The sequence below is a fragment of the Dipodomys ordii genome, unplaced genomic scaffold (assembly GCF_000151885.1).
Source record: "Dipodomys ordii isolate 6190 unplaced genomic scaffold, Dord_2.0 Scaffold65, whole genome shotgun sequence".
NCBI lineage: Eukaryota > Metazoa > Chordata > Mammalia > Rodentia > Heteromyidae > Dipodomys > Dipodomys ordii.
Genome location: NW_012267281.1, coordinates 7,501,407 through 7,521,623, shown reverse-complemented (window position 1 = coordinate 7,521,623; position 20,217 = coordinate 7,501,407). Strand labels below are relative to the sequence as shown.

The 20,217-nt window shown below is 39.7% G+C and overlaps 1 protein-coding gene across 1 annotated transcript in view; it reads left to right on the top strand.

The window, feature by feature from the left end:
- Positions 1–20,217, top strand: part of Mbnl2 (muscleblind-like splicing regulator 2) — a 147,911-nt gene that overhangs the window by 53,731 nt on the left and 73,963 nt on the right. The window contains exon 2 of the mRNA XM_013022964.1: positions 718–1,335. Coding sequence (XP_012878418.1) covers positions 1,162–1,335 — 174 coding nt within the window. The 5' untranslated portion in view covers positions 718–1,161. The remainder of the gene's footprint in view (positions 1–717; positions 1,336–20,217) is intronic.

The window sequence follows — 20,217 nt, the reverse complement described above, 5'->3', positions numbered from 1 at the left end:
AGGGAGGGGACAATGGGGGGGGAGGGGGGAGAGAAGCAGGGGAGAAAGAGAGAGTAGTAAAAAAAAAAAAAAAAAAACCCAGAAAGTTAAAGATCAGGGAAGGATCTACGTCTTCCCCCAAGATCAGATCACTGTAAACGAGAATGAACAGGAATAAGGGGCCCACAGTTTGTCCAAAATCACAGTATCTTCATTACATAAAAGAGACACATTCCAAATAATTGTTTATAGCATTGCCAACACTAAAATCAATGTCCTAAATGTGAAATTAATTGGGAGCCACAGTTCTAATTCACTGTTTTGGCGATTAAGCACATTAGATTGAATTGTTTCAGAAGGTCTAATTATTGTGTCTGCCACACTCATCTGTTTGAGTCACTCCTCACTTTTGGACTACTGCCTAGATTGTTCTGCAGTACAGTTTCAATTGCATCTTCTTTAAAGAAAAATTGATGTATAACTTTCCCCATTGTACTCAAAACTCGAACCTGCATAGCTGCAAATTCTAGAGAGGCACTAAATAGATTGTTCAATATTGATATTTTTGAGTTTGGATATAAGTTAATGTTTTATTGAATCTTGCAGCTTCATGATTAAAAGTGCCCGGGTAACATCATATGTCTCATTGTTTGTGTGTATGCGTGAAATACACGTTAGCCTGAGCATATGCGTGAAGATACATGAACTTGTCTGACTTTGATAACTGTTTAATTTCAGAATTTACAAAGGAAGGAGGAAAGAAAATTCTGCCAAAATATGAACATCTGAGCGACGTATTTTTGAGCATCACCTATCACTCTGAGCATCAAAACGAAATATTCTCTCCAGGAATGCGATGGTATTGAAGTCACTTTACTAAATAGAGTCTTGTCTACAAAAGCATCCAGACACTGGGACGCTGGAAGCCGGAGATGACCCTGACCAGGCTTGTCTTGTGGCCCACCGTTTACAAGTGGGATATATTGATCCATGAGTGACTGCCTGCCAATAAATCCTCTCCTCATCAACTCTGTTCTGTGCATTGGACTTGATTAAGCAGTTTACCACTTAACTTTGGACTTACATGTGGGAGCTTTCACTGTAGTGGTTTTGGAGTCACTAGAACTTGGATTGATTTCATCCTTTACCAGAAACTAACAGAGCCCATAGTACATTTTCAACATGGCTTTGAACGTTGCTCCAGTCAGAGATACAAAGTGGCTGACATTGGAAGTCTGCAGACAGTTTCAGAGGGGGACGTGCTCCCGCTCCGATGAAGAATGCAAATTTGCCCACCCCCCAAAAAGTTGCCAGGTCGAAAACGGGAGAGTAATTGCCTGCTTTGATTCCTTGAAGGTAAGAAAATGCCTCTGTGTGTCATTTCCGTGTCAAATTGGACTTGCAGTTGGAGTGCTTTTCATTGTACTTCTTTATAAATTTAGCCATTGCTTTCCGATTCTGTTTTTTTGTTTGTGGTGAGTATTGGGAGATTTTTCACTCAAATTTCTTCATAGGGACTATATAAATATGTGTGTGTACATATATATACACACACATACACACACATACATATACTAAGCATATCTGTGTTTAAATAAAAAGTACATGTTGGTACCTTTCTGGTCTCACATGACAGTCATGTCCTCAAGAGTTTTAAATCAAAGTCTGGCTGTGACAAGTGAATATAAGTATTGTATCAGTGTTTGATCTCCAGAAGGTTATATAAAGGAGAAGAAATTGAATGTGTCACTTTTGTAGGGCAGTCACTTGGCCTTAACTTCTTGAAGAATATGCTATTCTTGGGGCTTTTTCTCTTAAGCAAAGTCTTCCTAAATTATAGTTTATTAGGGCTTTCATTCTCTTTTAAAACTGTTGTGAGGTATAACAGAAATTTAGTACACACTGAGTTACTTAAGGAGATACTATCTCTAGGTTACATAATTTGAGAAAGAATTGTGATTCAGATAGGCCCTTGATGAGCTCATGTCTGGTCAGAAAGGAGAACTCATTAGCAAGCTGATATGAAGCAAGAAGAAAGAGATGAAGAAGGCCTTACAGGAGAAGTAGCGAAACACATCTGTATGAACCCATAGGGGAGAGCTGGCTTTCACCTGACTGTCTGAAGTCATCTTTTTGGAGTCCTGGGTACTTATGTTGTAGACTGATGGTGGAGAGTTTGTGCTTAATGATTGGGGTGAATCCAGTGAATGAACTACTGAAAAGAAGTGAGATGAGTTAGCCCCAGAATGCTTTGAGGTATTTTTTGTTCGTTTTTTTTCAGACCTACAGTCATGGTGTTTTAAGGTCCAGTTTGTCAGTATGAAGGTGATAAAGATGTTCTGAATAGAGACAGTTAAGACATTTAGTTTTTTTTAAAAGAGACACAGCTTAATGGTCTCATTTCTCTAAAGACTCAGTGAGTTTACCAAGAAGTTAAAGACAAGCTTGATCATATTCCTGTTATATTATTTGAGAAATCCTGGTGCTCTGAGTTTGCAGACTAGTGACCTTGGCTTATTCTTGGGTATTCGATACATTCCTTGGATGTGGTCTTTGGAATGATTTCATCTTGTGTCAAAATTACTCTTTTAAGGAATAATTTACTCCATAAATTAAATTTATAAATTACTCCATAAAAGACAATTTTTGTACTTTATATTACTAAGAAGTAAATACTACTTCTGTTAAAAAAAATGTTATGTCAAAATTCGTAACATAAAATTTCAACTATATATTTATGTATCTCTTAAAAGTAAATTTGTTTACTAAAAACAGAAAAATACATCTACAGCCTAACAGAAGTCTTTTGATGATAACACTTTAACAAATTTAGATGTATTATCTATACCATGAGTTCTCTCCATTTTCTGTTTATTGGACTGAAGTAAAACCTAATAAATAAAACACAATTTATAAACTACAATATATTATATAATGGCACATTTATATGTGTTTATTACCCTTATATTCAAAAAAGTAAGGCTAGTCCAGTTTTCCCTTTATGACTATCACCAATGGAAATATATATGCAAAGCAATATAGATTTATTATTTTTATTTATATTCTTCAAAGATAAAGTACTGTATTGCTCCCAGCAGAGTGGCCAATGGTAGCCATGTAAATTTAAACTCATCAGAAGGGCTTGAATATATGGAAACATGTCAAAAATGAGAAGTTAATTTTGCAGGTCATCCACAGTTCCTTCATTTTAGCAATCTAAGACCTCTCTGGCTGGATACTGACTACAAATATCACTATTTGTGTAAGTTTCTTCAAACTTTACATCTAGTTACAGACATAGAGGAAAAATATTCAACTATTTCTTGAAGGTCAGCTGGGGGAACAAATCCCTAGAGAACGCATTGATCTTTGTCATTCATTGCTGTGGATTCACCAGGCTACACCTGTTTGCCAAGTCCATCAGATCAAGGATCATGAACAATATTATCTTTTAGTGTACAAGACATGAAGTAAGCCGTGAGTAAAAAGTGGCCTTTAGAGCCACTTTTTAGAGCAAGTGGTTCACACCTATAATCCTAGCTACTCAGGAGTCTGAGATATGAGGATTGAAGTTTGGAGCCAGACTGGGCAGACAATCTGAGACATTCTTATCTCCAATTAACTAGCAAAAATACCTAAGTGGAGGAATGGCCCAAGTGGTAGAGTGCCAGCTGTGAGCACAAGAGCCAAGCAAGAGTGCAAGGCCCTGATTTCAAGTCCCAGTACTGATAACAAAAAAAAAATCATTTTCTAACATCCATTTTTAAGTGTAGAAGTACGGTTGTATTTTGCTTCAAGTCATCAGTTCACTTTTAGAGATATAGACTTTCAGGTGATCTGAATGTGATATTTTATATGTTTAAAGTTGTCAAGCAGAAAAGAATTTGACAAGAGTCTAAAGGCCCTTGATTTAGTCAGACCCAAGTCCAAACTTTTTCATATGTGCCTCTAGGCCTTCAGTGGGGGTATTCATGAATAAGTAACTTTGAACCCATGATAGTAAAGTGAGGATTTACACCAGTAAAAATAGCTAACTTATGGGTAGTCCCTAACAGCTCAGCCCTATAAATTAGTCATGACGTTGAAAGGAATAGACTTGAGGTAAACAGCATCTTTTGTTGTTATTTATTCCAAGTTGAATTGTGAAACACTGTGGAGTATGTACATATGTAGGTGTGCATTTCACTGCTGGTCCCAACATATGTTAAGCAAGCACTCTCCTACTGAGCCGACAACCCATTGTAGGGATTTATAATGGTAAGAAGGATTTAGTTTGCCTGGCATTCAATTGTGGGCCTTTTTGTCTTGTTTTAAGTTATTTGTATATGTGACTAAAGTATATATGAAAACAATTTTGTGGGGGTTGTGAAAAAAATTACTGATATCTTTGGAAAGAAAACAGTACATGTAAAAGTCTTTTGTAGCTGGGCACTGTTGGCTTACACCTGTAGTATTCTAGCTAGGAGGCTGAGATCTGAGGATCACAATTCAAAGCCATCCAGGACAAGGAAAGTCCAAAAAAATCTTATCTCCAATTAACTACCAAAAAAAGAAGAAAAAAAGCCAGAAATGGGGCTGAGGCTCAAGTAGAAGAGCATTAGCCTTGAGTAAAAAAACTCAAGGACGCGGAAGTAGCGCTGTAGCTCAAGTGGTAGAGCGCTCGCCTTGAGCTGAAGAGCTGAGGGACAGCGCCCAGGCCCAGAGTTCAAGCTCCACAACCAACAAAAACAAAACAAAACAAAAAACAAAAAAAACTCAAGGACAGTGCCCAGGCCCTAAGTTCACGCCCCAGGACAGACAGACAGACAGACAGACACACACACACACACACACACACACACTTCTTTTATAAAAGATAGTTTAAATGTCACAGCCAAGTCCTTCCTGTGACATTTGTCCATTGGTCACAGCTGTTACCTTTGTGCTAAGCACCTGGGATCAGGCTGCTTTTGTTTTGAAAGTTGCAGTATGATTGTGAGCCACAGACATGACTTAAATACTTTCCAAAAGGCCAAGTTGCATTCCAGAACACTGTGTTCCTCAAGTTAGGTTAACTTGACAATCTGCAAATTGTTTCATGAGCAACCAACTCCCTTGTCCCAAAGGCCTTGACCAAGTGAACCCCATCTCTGGCACTTCTATGAAACATGAAACATTTTCCACCCAGTTAAGATATTTGAGATTTTCCTTTTCAGATTCTTCTTGTTGTAACTGATAGCAATTAATCTGGGTTATTTTGCAAATTGAAACATCTGGGAAGAATTACATGAATTCACTCTAGTGCTTATTAAGACGAAGGATTTCAGGATTTACTACTTTTGCTTGTGTTTGTTTGTTTAAACATTTGAATTCAGCTTTATAGAAGGAACCATTTTTAAATCATATTGCTAATTTGGGTTCTGAGGAAATTTTCTAAACAAGTTTTAGAAATGTAGACATACATTAGACATACCCTATCAAAATTAGTTCAGCCAGTGAACTCATGGGCCCCAGGTCATGCCTGTAATTCAGCTTCTCAGGAGACATTAGTAAGAGGATCACAGTCCAGGCTGGTCTAGGTTAAAAAAAAAAAGTCTGGAAAAAAAATAACTAAAAGCAAAAAGGTCAGGAGGTGTAATTCTAGTGGTAAAGCTTGGATGTAGGAAGTCTAACACCCTAGGTTTAAATTCCGCAGTGCCACCAAATATTTTTTTTTCGGAGAAAGATACTATGATTCTTTTAACATCTCAATCTGATGATATCAGTTATCAGTTTAGTATCTTCCAATGGCTTCTTATCTTCCACAGAAGAGACTAACACTGCCAGGTGGAATAGATGTGAAAGACGGATCTGTGTCCAGTGCTTGGTTAGCTGATGTTGTTTCTCCACCGTCCATCATCCTTTCTACTCTGGACACCCCAAGTAGTTTAAGGGGTGCAGTCCTCCTCACACTGTATGTGGTGGACACCCCTAGAGTCATACACCATACCACCTTGCAGCCAGGTGCTGTGGCCCTGTGGGCAGAATGCCAGCTGATTTCAAAATCAGGTACTTCAAGCCATGGATGTTGACGCTGGGAGTAAAATTTAACATTGAAAAATAGACAGATCATTCCATTTTCTCTGTAGGGTAATTCAAACCTCATGCAATGAATTAATGGATAGAAAAGTTTTAGTTGTAAAGTTCGTTTTTCCACATAATGACTTACAACTTTGGTGGGGGGGAGATGGGAAGGAATGGGAAGGGGAAACAAAGGAGAAGGCAGCAATGCTTGATAAGAAATGTACTTATTACCTTGCCCATGTAATTGTAACCCCTCTGTACAGTATTTTCACAATAAATAAACAAATAAATTCAGACAGCAAAAATAAAAAAGAAAGTAAAGTTTTAAGTCTTAGTACTTATAGATAACAATTTCAATATTAAAATGATATATAGAAGACCATTTTAGACAATTCCTATAAAACGTATCTAAAAAGGTGATATTAATATGTAATTGGCCTGGACCTTAAGTTCATGTACTTGAATCACTACTCACTACTGAGCTGTTAAAGGCTAATTGTGTGCAGAAATTACTTGAGCATTTCCTAAATTACATATCTAATTTTGACTTGGTTTGCAAAAATGATCCCAGACATTTTTTTTAATTACTCAGTAACCATTATAGTCCTATAGTACCAGTCCCTTTTCATGCATTATTAATTCTTCCCACTAACTTTGTTAGATAAATAGAATGAAGTCAGCCAGTCTATGTGAACATTGGTTCAAAAATTTAGAAAACTTACTAGTGACTACCAAACTGGTAATTAGTAGAGAAAGTATATGGTCCCAGGTAACTGTGGCTTCAAAGCTGGCCTTATCAATTTTTTCTTCCTAACTCCTTGCCCAGAATGAATCCTCCCTGCAACTTATTATAGCATTCCTAAGAGCCTGATAATATTCACATTTAGCCAATGGTAGAACATTGAGGTGCAATCAATCAATCAATCAAAACAGAAGCCCCTAGGAAGAAGCCTGCTTAGATAGTACAAACTTAAATAATTAAATGAGAGAGAAACTGCAAGAGAAAGTAAGTTACACTGGGTTTTTTGTTTATGTCTGTTTGTAAATTCCCTGCTAGCACTTACTTGAAATGCTTTCCGGTGGAAAGGGCACAGCCCTGGGCTGAGGAGTTTGGCTTGTGCTACAGGGACTATACCAACAAGGAATTTACCCCCTCCAGTAACCTCACTGATACTCAATAGCATAGTCTTTCCACTTGGTTTGATTCCGTTACTTCTGGCTCAGAGATTACAGTCCAGTGTGTATTAGTCTTCCTCAGTCCTGTCATGACCAAGAATAAGATGGATACGTGGAGGACAAACTCTCTCCCTAAGCACTAACCTCCAGGATACAGGGAGTGAGTAGATGTTGACACATTTATGTGCACTCAAATTTACCTGAGCCACTTTTCCTCACCAATCAATCAGCATGTTCGGGATATTGCCGATGAGAGCATTTTCTTATGACTTGGGGTTTATGCTTATTCCAAACATTAATCCTTGTAGGAGATATTTCCAGGTTGGGGTATGAAGAAAAGACAGATCATAGTATAGCCAAAGCAAAATAAAAAGGGCACCTTCAGCTCTCAAATGGTTTAATTTTCACTGAAATTACCATCATCCTACTGGAGCATTTCTTTTTCGCAACAACAACAAATCTATTATGGGAAGGAAGAGGAGAAAAAAAAAAGAATGAGGGAAGAGGTGACATAATTGTCCAAAAAGAAATGTACTTATTACCTGACTTATGTATTTTTAATCCCTCTGTATATATCAATATTCTTTATAAAAACAACAAAAATTAAAAAGAAAATTTGACTAAGCTGGGTGTAGTGGCTTTGGCTTGTACTTCCAGCTGCTTGGGAAGTAGGAATGGAAGAATTTGTCATTCAAGACCAGCCTGGGCATAAAAGTTCTCAAGACCCATCTCAACCAATGGTTGAACTCAGTAGTGTATACCTACCATCCAGCTATGGGGAAGTATAGTGGGCAGGTGTAGTGGTATCGTTATCGTCCAGCAACATGGGAAAGCACAAGTTAGGAGGATTGTAGCCAAGGCTGGCTGAGACATAAGAGCAAGACCCTGCTTCAAAAATAACCAACATTGAAAAGGGGTTGGAGGTGTGGCTCCAATAGTACAGCCCATGCCTAGCATAGCACATGCTGTGTATTCTAATTTTTGAATGAAAGGCTGATGTGGCTGCTTATAATTCCCTTAATAATCAGTTTTAATCTAAAACTCACTTGGTGAAAGTAGAATATGGCAGATGTCATTTTTATTAAATATCCATCCTATTCAGTCTCATCTCATGCTCGTAAGAAGGAATATTTGCAGGGCTCCTGGCCTTTATCATTAATGACACCAAAGAGATCATTTCCACACCTGCTACAAAACCCAGCCCTGACCCAGATGCTAGGCTCTAAAATTAATCAGCGGCAGCTCTGTTTGGAGACATGAATTCTCCGAGCTTCCCTTTGGTTCCCTTCAGGCACCCAACTGTATCTGGACGATGCTGGGATCCCAGCATCCTAAATGAAGATTTCCAGAAGGTCTGCTGTGTTCTGAGTGGCATAGAAAGCCAAGGTGAAGAGAATTTCAAGTCCTAGAGAACTCGAAGCATCTCCTCTCATTTAGTTATCCTGAAGAGTCATTTAGCTGGTACTAAGTACCAACCATTATATTTGGTGCCTAAGCAAGAGACAGGGACTTTGTCCTCATGACACTTACGATCCAATGTGGAGAACAGTTGCACCAGCCACAAGGGTTAGAGTGAATGAAAACAGAGATCAGGCCTGAGGAATCCCTGAGCCACATTACTTAATCTGTGTCTGACCTGTTCTTATTTAATGTATGCATCATTTATTTGAATTTTTCCATTGGAATTTGATCTTGAATGACTCTAATCATGATCATGTAGTCATTATAATCTCAAATTCACCACAGTCATTCATCCTGTCTACAGAACAATCCAGAGACCTCGAGGTCCTTAGTTTGGAACTTTTATTGGGTCCTTCATTCTTTGTCTTTTCCCTCACCGAGTGAGGGAGTTGCACCAAGAGAAAATAGAATTAATTTATCTCTGGTGTTTCATATGGACTGGAATCACCACAATTGGGAATATAAATGGTCACATTACTATAATCCTTAGGAATCACCATCTAGTATCTCTTAATGATCATGTTTAAAAAGCAGGGAAGATCTCTCTCTTGTCACCTCTCCTTGTCACCTCCATCATTTGCAAGGGGTAGCAGACTTTAAGAACAGTGCAGAAGAAACACTTCCAAAAGAAAAACACTTCTCCAATCTTAAAAAAAATCCATGCAGCCTTCTGTACCTGCCTCTTCTGCCTCTCCAATGTTTCTCACTCTGCCTTCAGAATCCCTCACCAACCAACCAATACTCTGTTAAATACTGTGCCATATTCCTTGGGAAAGATATATAAAGGTAACTCACTGTTCTTGTCCTTAGAATTTTATAAAGTAACTCAGGCACAAAGCCATGCCAAGAAAAAAAAAACACAATTAGCTATTATACTATTGGCTATTAATTATTAGTAGAGAAGACTCAAAGTATATGATGTGCATGTTCAGAAATATCACAGTGAAATATCTCACTTTATACAATTAATACACTTTAGTAAAAAAATAAAATAAAATTGAAATTTGACATAAATGTGTTAACTGGAATAGTAAAAACAAACAAGAAAAAAAAAACCTACCATAAGAGAAGGCTCTGTGGTCTAGGTAGACCTTTGCTAAGAGGAAAAACTGATCATCAGGTTATATGCCCCATATTAGTGACCCCCAAATGCAATCCCCCTGGGGAGTTCCAGAGGAACCCACTGAGCAGGTCCAGCGATGGATCCCAGGAATCTGTATTTTTAGAAGTTCCCCCGTGATTCAGATGCACAGCCAAATTTAGACAACAGTACTTTAAATGATCTCATCACATTCTTTGGAACTGCTCTTTTGCTGCATAAATCTATTATGTATCCCTGAAGGTCTTACTGGAAGTTTCCATTTGTCTTACAAGGTTCAAATAAGGCACCAAACTGTATTAACTCACAGACAGCATTTTCTAAGTCAGGATAAGAATAGAGCACACACCTGCCCACACCCTTTGAGTCCTGATTCCTGTGTGGATTTTGATCGTATTGTTCAACAAGGCTACTGCCTGTACAGCACTAGCTGAAACCATAAGCTAAATGACAGCCAATCCCAGCTAATGCCAGTTTGAACTGCTATGACATCATTGCCTCTGAGAACACAGAAATGAGTGAATCAAGTAGCTATAAGCCTCGTCTGGAGAAAAAGATGTGGTGTCTCCATGACACCTTCTGCAAATACTCAGAGTTTGGTGTGCTGAACAGGAAGTACTCTTCCTCCATGGAAATATCAGAGCCAGTATGTGAGGTCTGGAGGAGATATGTCTTTGTTCAATACAAGAAGGAAATATATAAATATGCCTGGAGGGATGGAAGTCCCTAGTCTCAGGAACTAGTCAAATAGATGCCAGCCTGGGATTGATTTGGGAATTAGGTGTCTTTTTAAGTTCTTCCTATACCAGACACACTAAGAACAGGCCCATGCAGAACTAATTACTAAAACAACCAACCCTAGCTTGGCAAGGGACATTTCCTCTGGTGTCAATGTGGAACTCCTTGGTTGCTAAGCAATTAGTAAATACCTAGGATGCATGGGAAAATCACTAGTTTGTATAGATTTTAACATCACGGTTCATTTCACTCATGACAAGGATCCCTGTCATAGGTTGTGACATATCAAAATGGTCTTGAGCTGTAACTTGTACATTGGTGTTCATCTTTATCCTTTGATTAAGCAAACTGTCCACCTGAGCTATAATACACACAAGAAAAATAAAGTTGATCCATGCCGGAGATGATAGGAAAGAAAAAGGATCAGTTAAAGTCCAATGAAACTTAGCTGTGTATTTGGAATAATGGTATAAGTTTAGTCATGAACTCTTCAACTTTGGAATTCTGCACATTTTTAGTATGTGACAAATGCCAGCATTTAAGGTATAGAACAAGGTTTAAATGCGTAATGTGCTTGAGTCATAACTTTCCATTCACAGTCTCCTAGGAAACCAACAAAATATATCTGGATACTGTAAGAGTTCCATCCCATTTACAAAGGGCTGCTTTACATGGTCAGAAGCAAAGAACTGTTATTTGTCAAACTTTCCCCATTGAAACATCTGCCATATCTTATTAGGTTTTCTTAGTAATAATGACTCAGTACATAAGATAAACCGTGGGACTTGTTACATTCTACCCACATTAAATAATTGAGACACTCATTTCTGCTCTTTTGTTTGATCTCAGATTGCAATTTTAAGAGAAGATGGATTTTGATTGATTTCTCTTTCTCCCTAAAAGATTTAGAATTGCTTCAGGTAACTTTTTATTAGCCAGTCTAAGACATTTCTGTGACTTTATAATTAATCACATTTTTAATGAAAACGATGGCATATTAATTGGTAATTTTGGGATGAGTGTTCATCCTAATTACTTATTAACCTTTATATCAGATATACACAAGGGAACAAGATTCACATTGTAGAGTATGTAGAAACTTCAAGGTGCTTTTTTATAAAGAAAAGAAAGAATCCAGTGAAACTGTTTCCCCTAGGAGAAACTTAACAATTATATCAGAGCTAAGTGTGGTATAATGCTTAATACATCAATATGCTATAAAAGTTTCCCATTGATCTATTCTTGGCACTTGCGTGACTCATCGTTAATAACAATATGGCTGAACAAGATTGTAGGGATGTTGCTATCAGATTTGCTTTATTATTTAAATGTTCATTTATTTGCAAAAGATTCTGAAAAGAGAAACAATACTATTATTAGTTGAAAATGTCTTTCTGAAAACATTAATATAGCTATGAGAAAATAAAGAAGGCTAGAGTTGCAGAAGACTGCTAGAACTTTGGCTTTAAGCATCAAGTCTTAACATCACAGTCTTAGAACGTTCCTATGACAAGCTGTGATGACCTGGGTAACTGTCATTTAAACAGGAGGTCTGTTTGAATGGTTGAACGTAAACTAGATGAAGGGACTGATAAATGAATTTCAGAGAACAGGAGTCCAATTTCATTTCTCTGATGAGAAAGGAAATTTCATTCTGGAACCTCTCCTCTTTCTCTCTCTCTGAATTTCTGTTTGACCTTTCTGTCCACAAAGTCTGTTGAATAAGTTACTCTGAAGGTCAAAGTTGCCTTTTCTCCTCCTTCCAGAGATTCATTTCCTATGCCTGCCTTGCCTCTACATCGTTATCCAGTCCACTTTCCGGTGCTCTCCCATTGTGTTCATTCATGTATCTAGGGGAAACGACTAGGCTTACTATCTACCACATTATATCTTTGGCATAAAAGGTACCATTCCTTTGCAAAGAGTTTGATAAGGGATCGGAGCATGGTCAGACAGCTGCCACACCGCAGTACCTGGTACTGAGAACCGGGAAGGGAATCCACTGGTCTTGGTGTGAGGTGAGACCTATGGAATGTGTTCAGAAGCATCAGTTGGGTAGGGATTAGAGAATTCAGCCTTGGAGCTAAAGAGAAAAGGGAAAATGTCTCTTTGGACTTGGCTGGGAGCATGGGAGTGGGCCTGGGTAAAAGGAGGGCATCACTGGCATTTCTGGCCCTGTGTTATCTCACATCCTGAGGCCTCTCATTCTCTCGGCCACCCCATTTCTGTCTGCCTCTCCCTCTTTCATGTCTCCCTATTGGATCATTATCTGTCGTTAGGCAACAATAGAGAATGAGAGTCTAGGTGTGGGTGCACAGAGGTGTGGTGTGGTTTGCCTCCAATATCTGGGAGGTCTGCCTGCAATCCGATGAAATTTTAACTGCAGCTCTGCATTTCATTCCCAGCAACCTATCACTGCCATACACCAGAGGCAAAGAAAATACCGCAGTAGTTACATAGTAGCAGTGCACAAATGAGCAAATATTTAAGTAAGTAAATACAAAAATACATAGAGAAATAAAATGGGTCAGGGAAGAGAAGGAAAAACAGAAAAGTAATGGCAGAGGCACAACTATTTATTGAGTATATACTATGTATATGTGGTGGCCTGTAGCAGGTCTTTTCAGTATATTTATATGTAGTTCTCCTAACAATTCTAGAAAGCAGTGATCGCTTGAAACAAAACAACAACAACAACAACAACAAAAAAACTCCTTGAACAAATTTTTAGCACAAAGTGGGAATTCAATTTGATAACTCTTTCTGGAATAAATGAGTAAATTTATTTTGTAATCTGTTCCTATCCTCTTCTCTGGAATAGAGGCTGGCCAAAAGCAGAGACCTCATGTTTTCCTTTGTCTGAATCCCAGACACCCAGGATGGAGATTGCTATTGGTCCACATTCAGTGGGAATGTCTTACCTTAAAGATAAGGGAAATGGGGGCTTCCCAAGATACAGCACATTATGAAAAATCATACATAAACTGGAGAGATTGAGGACTCGATCCCAAGTCAATTCTGCTTTTCTTCCCTCTCCATAACCCTGCCTTTCCTTCCTCCTCCTCACACTTCTCAGGCTACTCATATCCTGTCCTTAAATCACGACCCAGTCTCTGTTGAAGGACTTAGCACAATAGCACACATTGGTGAATATTTAACACATATTTTTTTGTAGACAGAAGGATGCTTTTGTTGAAAGAGGAACATTAAAAAAAAAAGATGCATTGTGTCTCCTTGTAGCAACATACATTTCAGTTCCAGAGAAGTCACAGCCTATTCTTAACAATGCAAAGACAAACTCACCGAACAAGCCGGCTAATACTATCCCTGAAGGTCACTGGGAACTCAGTGTGGGTAGCAACCTGGAATCCTGGAATACACAATGCTTACAAGGAAGTGAGTAACTTACATGCATCTGGATGGTCCAGGAAACATGCAGAAGGAAAACAAGACTGTGTTACAAATCACAGGATCAGGTCTGAAAATTGTGGTGTGTGGGTAAATAGTTCAAGTGTCTCAATGTCATTAGGTATGATCATTCCTGCTTCTAAATTCTAGCTACTTCCTATTCCTTTGTTCTAGGTTCCCCCCCTCATTATTTGTGTAGTAATTTCTCCTCTCTATTTTCCTATGAGCCAACTGCAATGTAAAATCATGAATACAGACAATGGTACAAGGAACTCTGTAGTCTTGTAAGGAATTACAGAATTATATACTGATGGAAGTACAAGTTGGTTTAGACTTTTAGGAAGACCATTTGTCAATACATACTCTATTCTCCAATGACCACGCTACTCAACCATTTCATTTCTAGATTTTTATTCTAGAATATCCTGTGTACTTGTGCAAATGTGCACAGGGGTGCTCATGCAATGTTATTAATGGTAGTGCAAAGTAAAAGTGCTTCCAGGCTGCTTGGTACAGCAGGCTACAGAAGGAACTGGATTTATAAATACTGTGAAATACAACGTAACATTTCACAAATAAGGTAAAATTATTGCTCGCACTCTCTCTCATCTACAGCAAACACATGCCCCATGTGACATGGAAAATACCTCAAAACATATTATTTAATAGTGTGAAAAACTTGCTGCAATATTTTGTACACTCTTATCTGTGTGAATTGAAAATAGATGTGTTTCTATAGCTACAGATGTAATGTGCTAATCAGGTTACAACAGCTAAACTGTAACAGAAGACCCAACTATCACATGGTTTTCAGCCATACAATTTAGGCCAATAAACAAGAAGCTTTTGTGTCTCATCACAGGAAATGGTCAGGCTTCCCTAGTCATGCAGCACCTAGGGTCTTTCTCTATCACTGCCCTGCCACCTTTTAGCTCTGAAACCTGCAAGGTCAGGTCTAGGTCACTGGCACAGCCAGTCCTAACCAATCTTAAAGAAGAAACTATGGAAGACGCCCACTAGCTATCTTACTATTATTATTTTGTTGTTGTTGTTACATTTTCTTTTGGTGATAGTACTGGAACTTGAACTCAAGGCCTGTCGCTGGCTCTCTATCACTTGAGCCATGGCTCTACTTCTGACATTTTGGTGGTTAATTGGAGAAAAGAATCTCACAAGACTTTCCTGCCCTGCCCTGGACTTCGAAACTCAGTTTTCCGATCTCAGCCTCCTTTGCAGCTAAGATTACAAATATGAGCTACTGACGCCTGGTCCCACTTGCAATTTGAAGGGTCCTAACTTGTAGACAACACACATGATGGCCACTTATAACCCATGAGTGAACACTTGGCAATCAGGCCCTAGCTAGGTGATCAATCACAAAGAGCCCAAGTACTGGTGGGCAGCAAGGAGTCATTTCTACCCCATAAACACAAGTAGAAAAATAAAGAAATATGATGCTTCATTCTTATGGCCAAGAATGGAACAAAATGTCAAGAAACAATTGCTTTTTTCACCTTCCCTTACATTGTTGTATGGAAGTGAGAGACATTATGACCAAGGTCACATGTCTCACCTGCCTGAGCTTCTAGCTCAGAGTGGATACTAGCTCCATGCAGTTCACATGACACCCCCCCCAAAAAAAACTGGCCTCTCATAACTTCACACCATTGCCTTTCTCTTCCCCTTAGCTTCATCTACAATATCAACCACTTCTATGCTAAAAACATCTGCCTGTTCAATACATATTGGATTTTCACTATTAAAAAGCCAGGCTCAGGCCTGAGATATAAATAGGAGGATCACAATCCAAGGCCAACCCTGGGCAAAAATCAGAGATCCTACCATAATACTAACAAAAAAGCGCAAGGGTTAGAGGCATGGCTCAAATGAGATTGCCTGCCTAGCATGTGCCAGGCTCTAAGTTCAAACTACCCTTTTACTTCTGACTCATTCCTTTGCTTGCACAATTCTATTAGGCATTTGCAACAATGATAGATACAGTAGGAAATTGGAGAGATGAGCTAGAATTATCACTGAGACTAGCTTCCTCCCTCAGAGACATCTATCTAATTGGCCAAACAAGACATCTGCGTCAGAACAGATGAGTAACTCCAGCATTGATATACCCAAGCCAGTAGTAAATCTATTCAGCTAAGCAGAACTTCAGAGAAGAGGTGGTGATAGGATTAAAAGGATTCAGAGACGGCTCCTTAATGAGGGGACCCTGGAATGAGACCCCCAGGCCTGTGTAATATTTGTCTTAAGCATGAAGACATTAGCAGGGAAGGGTGAGACCGAATGAACATTTATTGCTCACCTGCTACATAGTTTGCATGGTGCCAGATACTTTGTATGCATTATTCCATTTATCCTTGCAGTAGATTATTAAAATAGAAACCCTCTGTTGTGTAGGTAAGGAAAACAAAGCCAAGAGCTTACATCCATGATCCTGAATCACCTAAACTAGTAGGTAGAAGAAGTGGGGTTTGGCTTCTATTTTCTGTCTGAAATCTGTTTTCTAGCTGGATCTAGAGCCATCCGGCTTCTAATTAAATCACTCTGTCGGGAGCATTTCAAGCAGGAGGAGGAAAAGCAGTACCAGCACATTGGCTCTGGTTTGTGGAAGGAGCAGGAGGAGAACAGGCTGAATCGCAGGATGTCATTCTGGGTGCTTTTAGGCTGAGGTCACCCTGGTGGCTGAGGTTGCTCTGGTACAAAAAGATTGAGTTACCTGCAGGAAGTGCTGTATCATGCTGCACTTGGCATTGAGCTCTCCCCTCGCCCCCAGGGAAGAAGCCCTACAAGGCAGTCCAGCTCCCTGGCCCAATTTAACAAACCAGTTTAGATGGAGGATTGCACTGGCAAGAAACACCACCCATCTATATTAAATTCTCCAGTAGCCAGTGGTGCCCAAGAGTCCTGCAGCCTTCCTGTCCCATGAGCACAGCGTCCATTGTCCCCAGTTACGTGTGGCCACTGGAAACAAGGACAGGGCAGGTCTTCCACTTTCCAGAACCGCATGGCCTCTGAGCACTGAGCTCTGCTCCTCTCAGATTTCTTCCAACTGCACTCTCTCTGGAGCCACTCTCCGAGGTGACTGCCTTCCAGGTGTTCACAGAGGTCACACCTTTCCAAGCATTCAGCAAGTCTGCAGCTCTACCGCAGGACTCCTTGACATTAACAATGGCTGCTTCTTCCCGGTGTGGCATCTAACTTGAGCCTCCCTCACAAAGCCCCCTCATGTGGAAAGGCAGGAGAAAAGTTCTTTTCCTGAGATATTTCTCCTCCATTTAATCTTTGATCTGAACCATTCTCAAACGTTTTTCTAAAGAGCTTTCTTCTAGAAGAGGCAAATTGGTTTGATCAAAGGAGAGAGGAAGAAAGTTCTAGAAAGACAGGTAGGAATGTTCTGTACTAAGGAAGACCTGAATGCCAAAGGAAGTCCTTTGTACTTTTTCCCACCCATGTTTGGATTGTGAACTGTGGTTGGTAGGAAGGCCTCTGAGTCCTTTGAGATGAATGGCAAGGAAAGAGGAGTTGTTCACCATGTGTCACCTGGTCCTGGGACACAAGATCCATTTCATGTGGAAAGGACTCTGCATTTCTGCTTTTTATACAGTAATTTACATGCCCAGCACCATGCCACAAACTCTTTAAATCATTACACTTAATCCTTCAACCAACCCTGTTGAGAGGGTGCCATTTTATACATGTGCTAAGAGAATGGTAGAGTTTTCTTTTTCCTGCTCCTTGGTGGAGTTGTGGTTGACCTAGAGGATTTCAATCTAAATAAGTGTAAGCATGTCAGGACAGTGAGGTTAGACAAATTTCCTGGGAACTCTTCCTGGGGATAGACGATTGCTTCAGTAACAGAAGTAAGAGGCCAGAGGGAGGGATCCCAGGAAAGACTTGACAGGCTGAGCTGCAAAGGAAATGAGGAAGAACAGAGAGTGTTCTTTCTGTAGGCCGGGTGCATTTCAGTGGCCATGCATCAATCTCTACAAAAACCCATGAAAAACCTCTCCTATTCCCCCTGTGATTGGAGAGACAGGTTTGGAGGTTTAAAGAACAATAGCTACCAGATGGCCAAGCAGGGGTTGGGAAGCAGGTCCTGCATGACTCCCAATCCACTTGGCACTACGCTGCTTCAAATGTGGATCCAAATTCAAGTCCCTGGCCTGCAGAGGACCCGGAAGCTCACTCCCCAAAACAGGGAGGTTGCATTAGGAGGAAAATGTGGACAGAGCTGGGGATGCTGAGGGAGCAGGAGGTTTATCTGGGGAGAAATTTCTCAAGTATCTGGGGGACTGGAGCTACACATGCAGGTTTGGGTGGCCAGATATCATGAGGCAGATGCCAGTTTCCCACCAAGGAAATACCAATAGGAGTTCACGAGGGGCTGGGCAGGGTAAGAAGCAGCTACAATTAGGGTCAGGAGATCCTGTAGGCACCAGCCAAACAACCAACACCATAGAAGAAACTAAGGGAAAGTCATGGGCAAGGACACAGAGGAGAGGCCCAGAACCCAAGTACGCCCCAGTCAGCAAGCCTTTGCTTCTCTCTAACCTGCCCAGGCTGCTACTGTGGGATTTTGAATCATATCAAATTTATTAGGAATATATTACATGGCACTAAGTGCCATAACCGTGAAGGACAGTGGGATGTTTATTCTCTCAGGCCTCGCTGCTCTCCATTGAGCAGAAGACTCCGCCTTCACAGTGATTCCCTCAGACTGGTGACTGTCTCCCAATAAAGTATTTGCTGAGCATTTGCCTTACCTAAGCAAACAGAAAAATAATAATAGTCTGTATTCCCACTGAACATTATAGGAAAGTGCAAGCTTCCATTTAATGAGGTCTGGAGACAACATAGCAATTTTGATGTCCTGTCAAGCTTGTTAAATTGCCATTCGACTAGGATTTTACATTGAGCCAGAACTGGCGTGTCCCATGGTATAAATTAGGCATAATTGGATATGCTCTGACTCCTTCAGGTCAGTGGGATATAATTTCATGCTATAATTGAATAAATGATACTGCTATGGCCTGAAAAGCCCTCTTCCAAAACTTGTGGCCCACTTGGGGGAGTGACTGGGAAGACAGTCTAGTGAGTAACTTTTTTTAATTTTTTGGCTGGTCCTGGGGCTTGAACTCTGGGCCTGGGTACTGTCTCTGAGCCTCTTCATGCTCAAGGCTAGCTCTCTACCACTTGAGCCACAGCACCACTTCTGTCTTTTTAAACTAGTTTATTGGAGATAAGAGACTCACAGGGACTTTTCTGCCTGCCTGGCTTTGAAACTTCATCCTCAGCTCTTAGCCTCCTGAGTAGCTAGTAGTACAGGCGTGAGCCACTGGTGCCTGGCTTCCAGGGAGAGGCTTTTATGATGATGACAGTGTTTTCCAGACCTAACCCCACATCTGAAAAAAATGTTCGAATTCAGAGCTACTGGTTTGTATCTTCCATTGAAGGGACAGGACATTACATTGTTTAAACAGTTCTCTGATTAATTCAGTTGAAAAATCCATGTTTCAAAAATACTGTTTTATATGTATAAATTCAGAAGAGATTCATCACATATTTTATCAACCTAACCTTTATAGAGATTGCCTTAGTGGAATGAGGTATTGATAGTGTCTACTTGAACATTGATACACTAGCTCTTTGTATGAGTCAAAATGTATATTTAAACTGAGTGCAGTGGCCCCATGGCTAAAAGCTTACCTCCTTGGAAGGTGGAGATTTGGAGGATTGTGGTTCAAGGTAAGGCCAGGCAAAAATGTTCAAGAGACATCCATCTTATTTAATCAAAAGCTGGGAACTGCCATCCCAGCTTCACAGGAATTGTGAAAAGGAAAATCACAGTCCATGTCAGGCCATGGAAAAGGTGAGTCCTCACATGAAAAGTTTAAAAAGTGAAAAGTACATTTCTGGGGTGTGTCTCAAGATACATCTTCAATATATATATATATATATATATATATATATACACACACACACATATATATACATATACACATATATACATATATATACATATACACATATATATATACATATACACATATGTTTTATTTACCTTTTAGGTCAAAAATACAATAAAAGGGTTTGTACATTATTTAATTATTTTTGTTATTATCCTTTGGGACGTTGTCTCTGGATTTCGTGTGGTGTACATGTGCACACACACACACACACACACATGTCAATATTGAGGTTTGAACTCAAGGCCTCATCCTCTCTCGTTCTTCCACTTGAATCATATCTCTTCTTCTAGTGTTTGGTTGGTTATTTGGAGATAAGAGTCTTGCAGATTT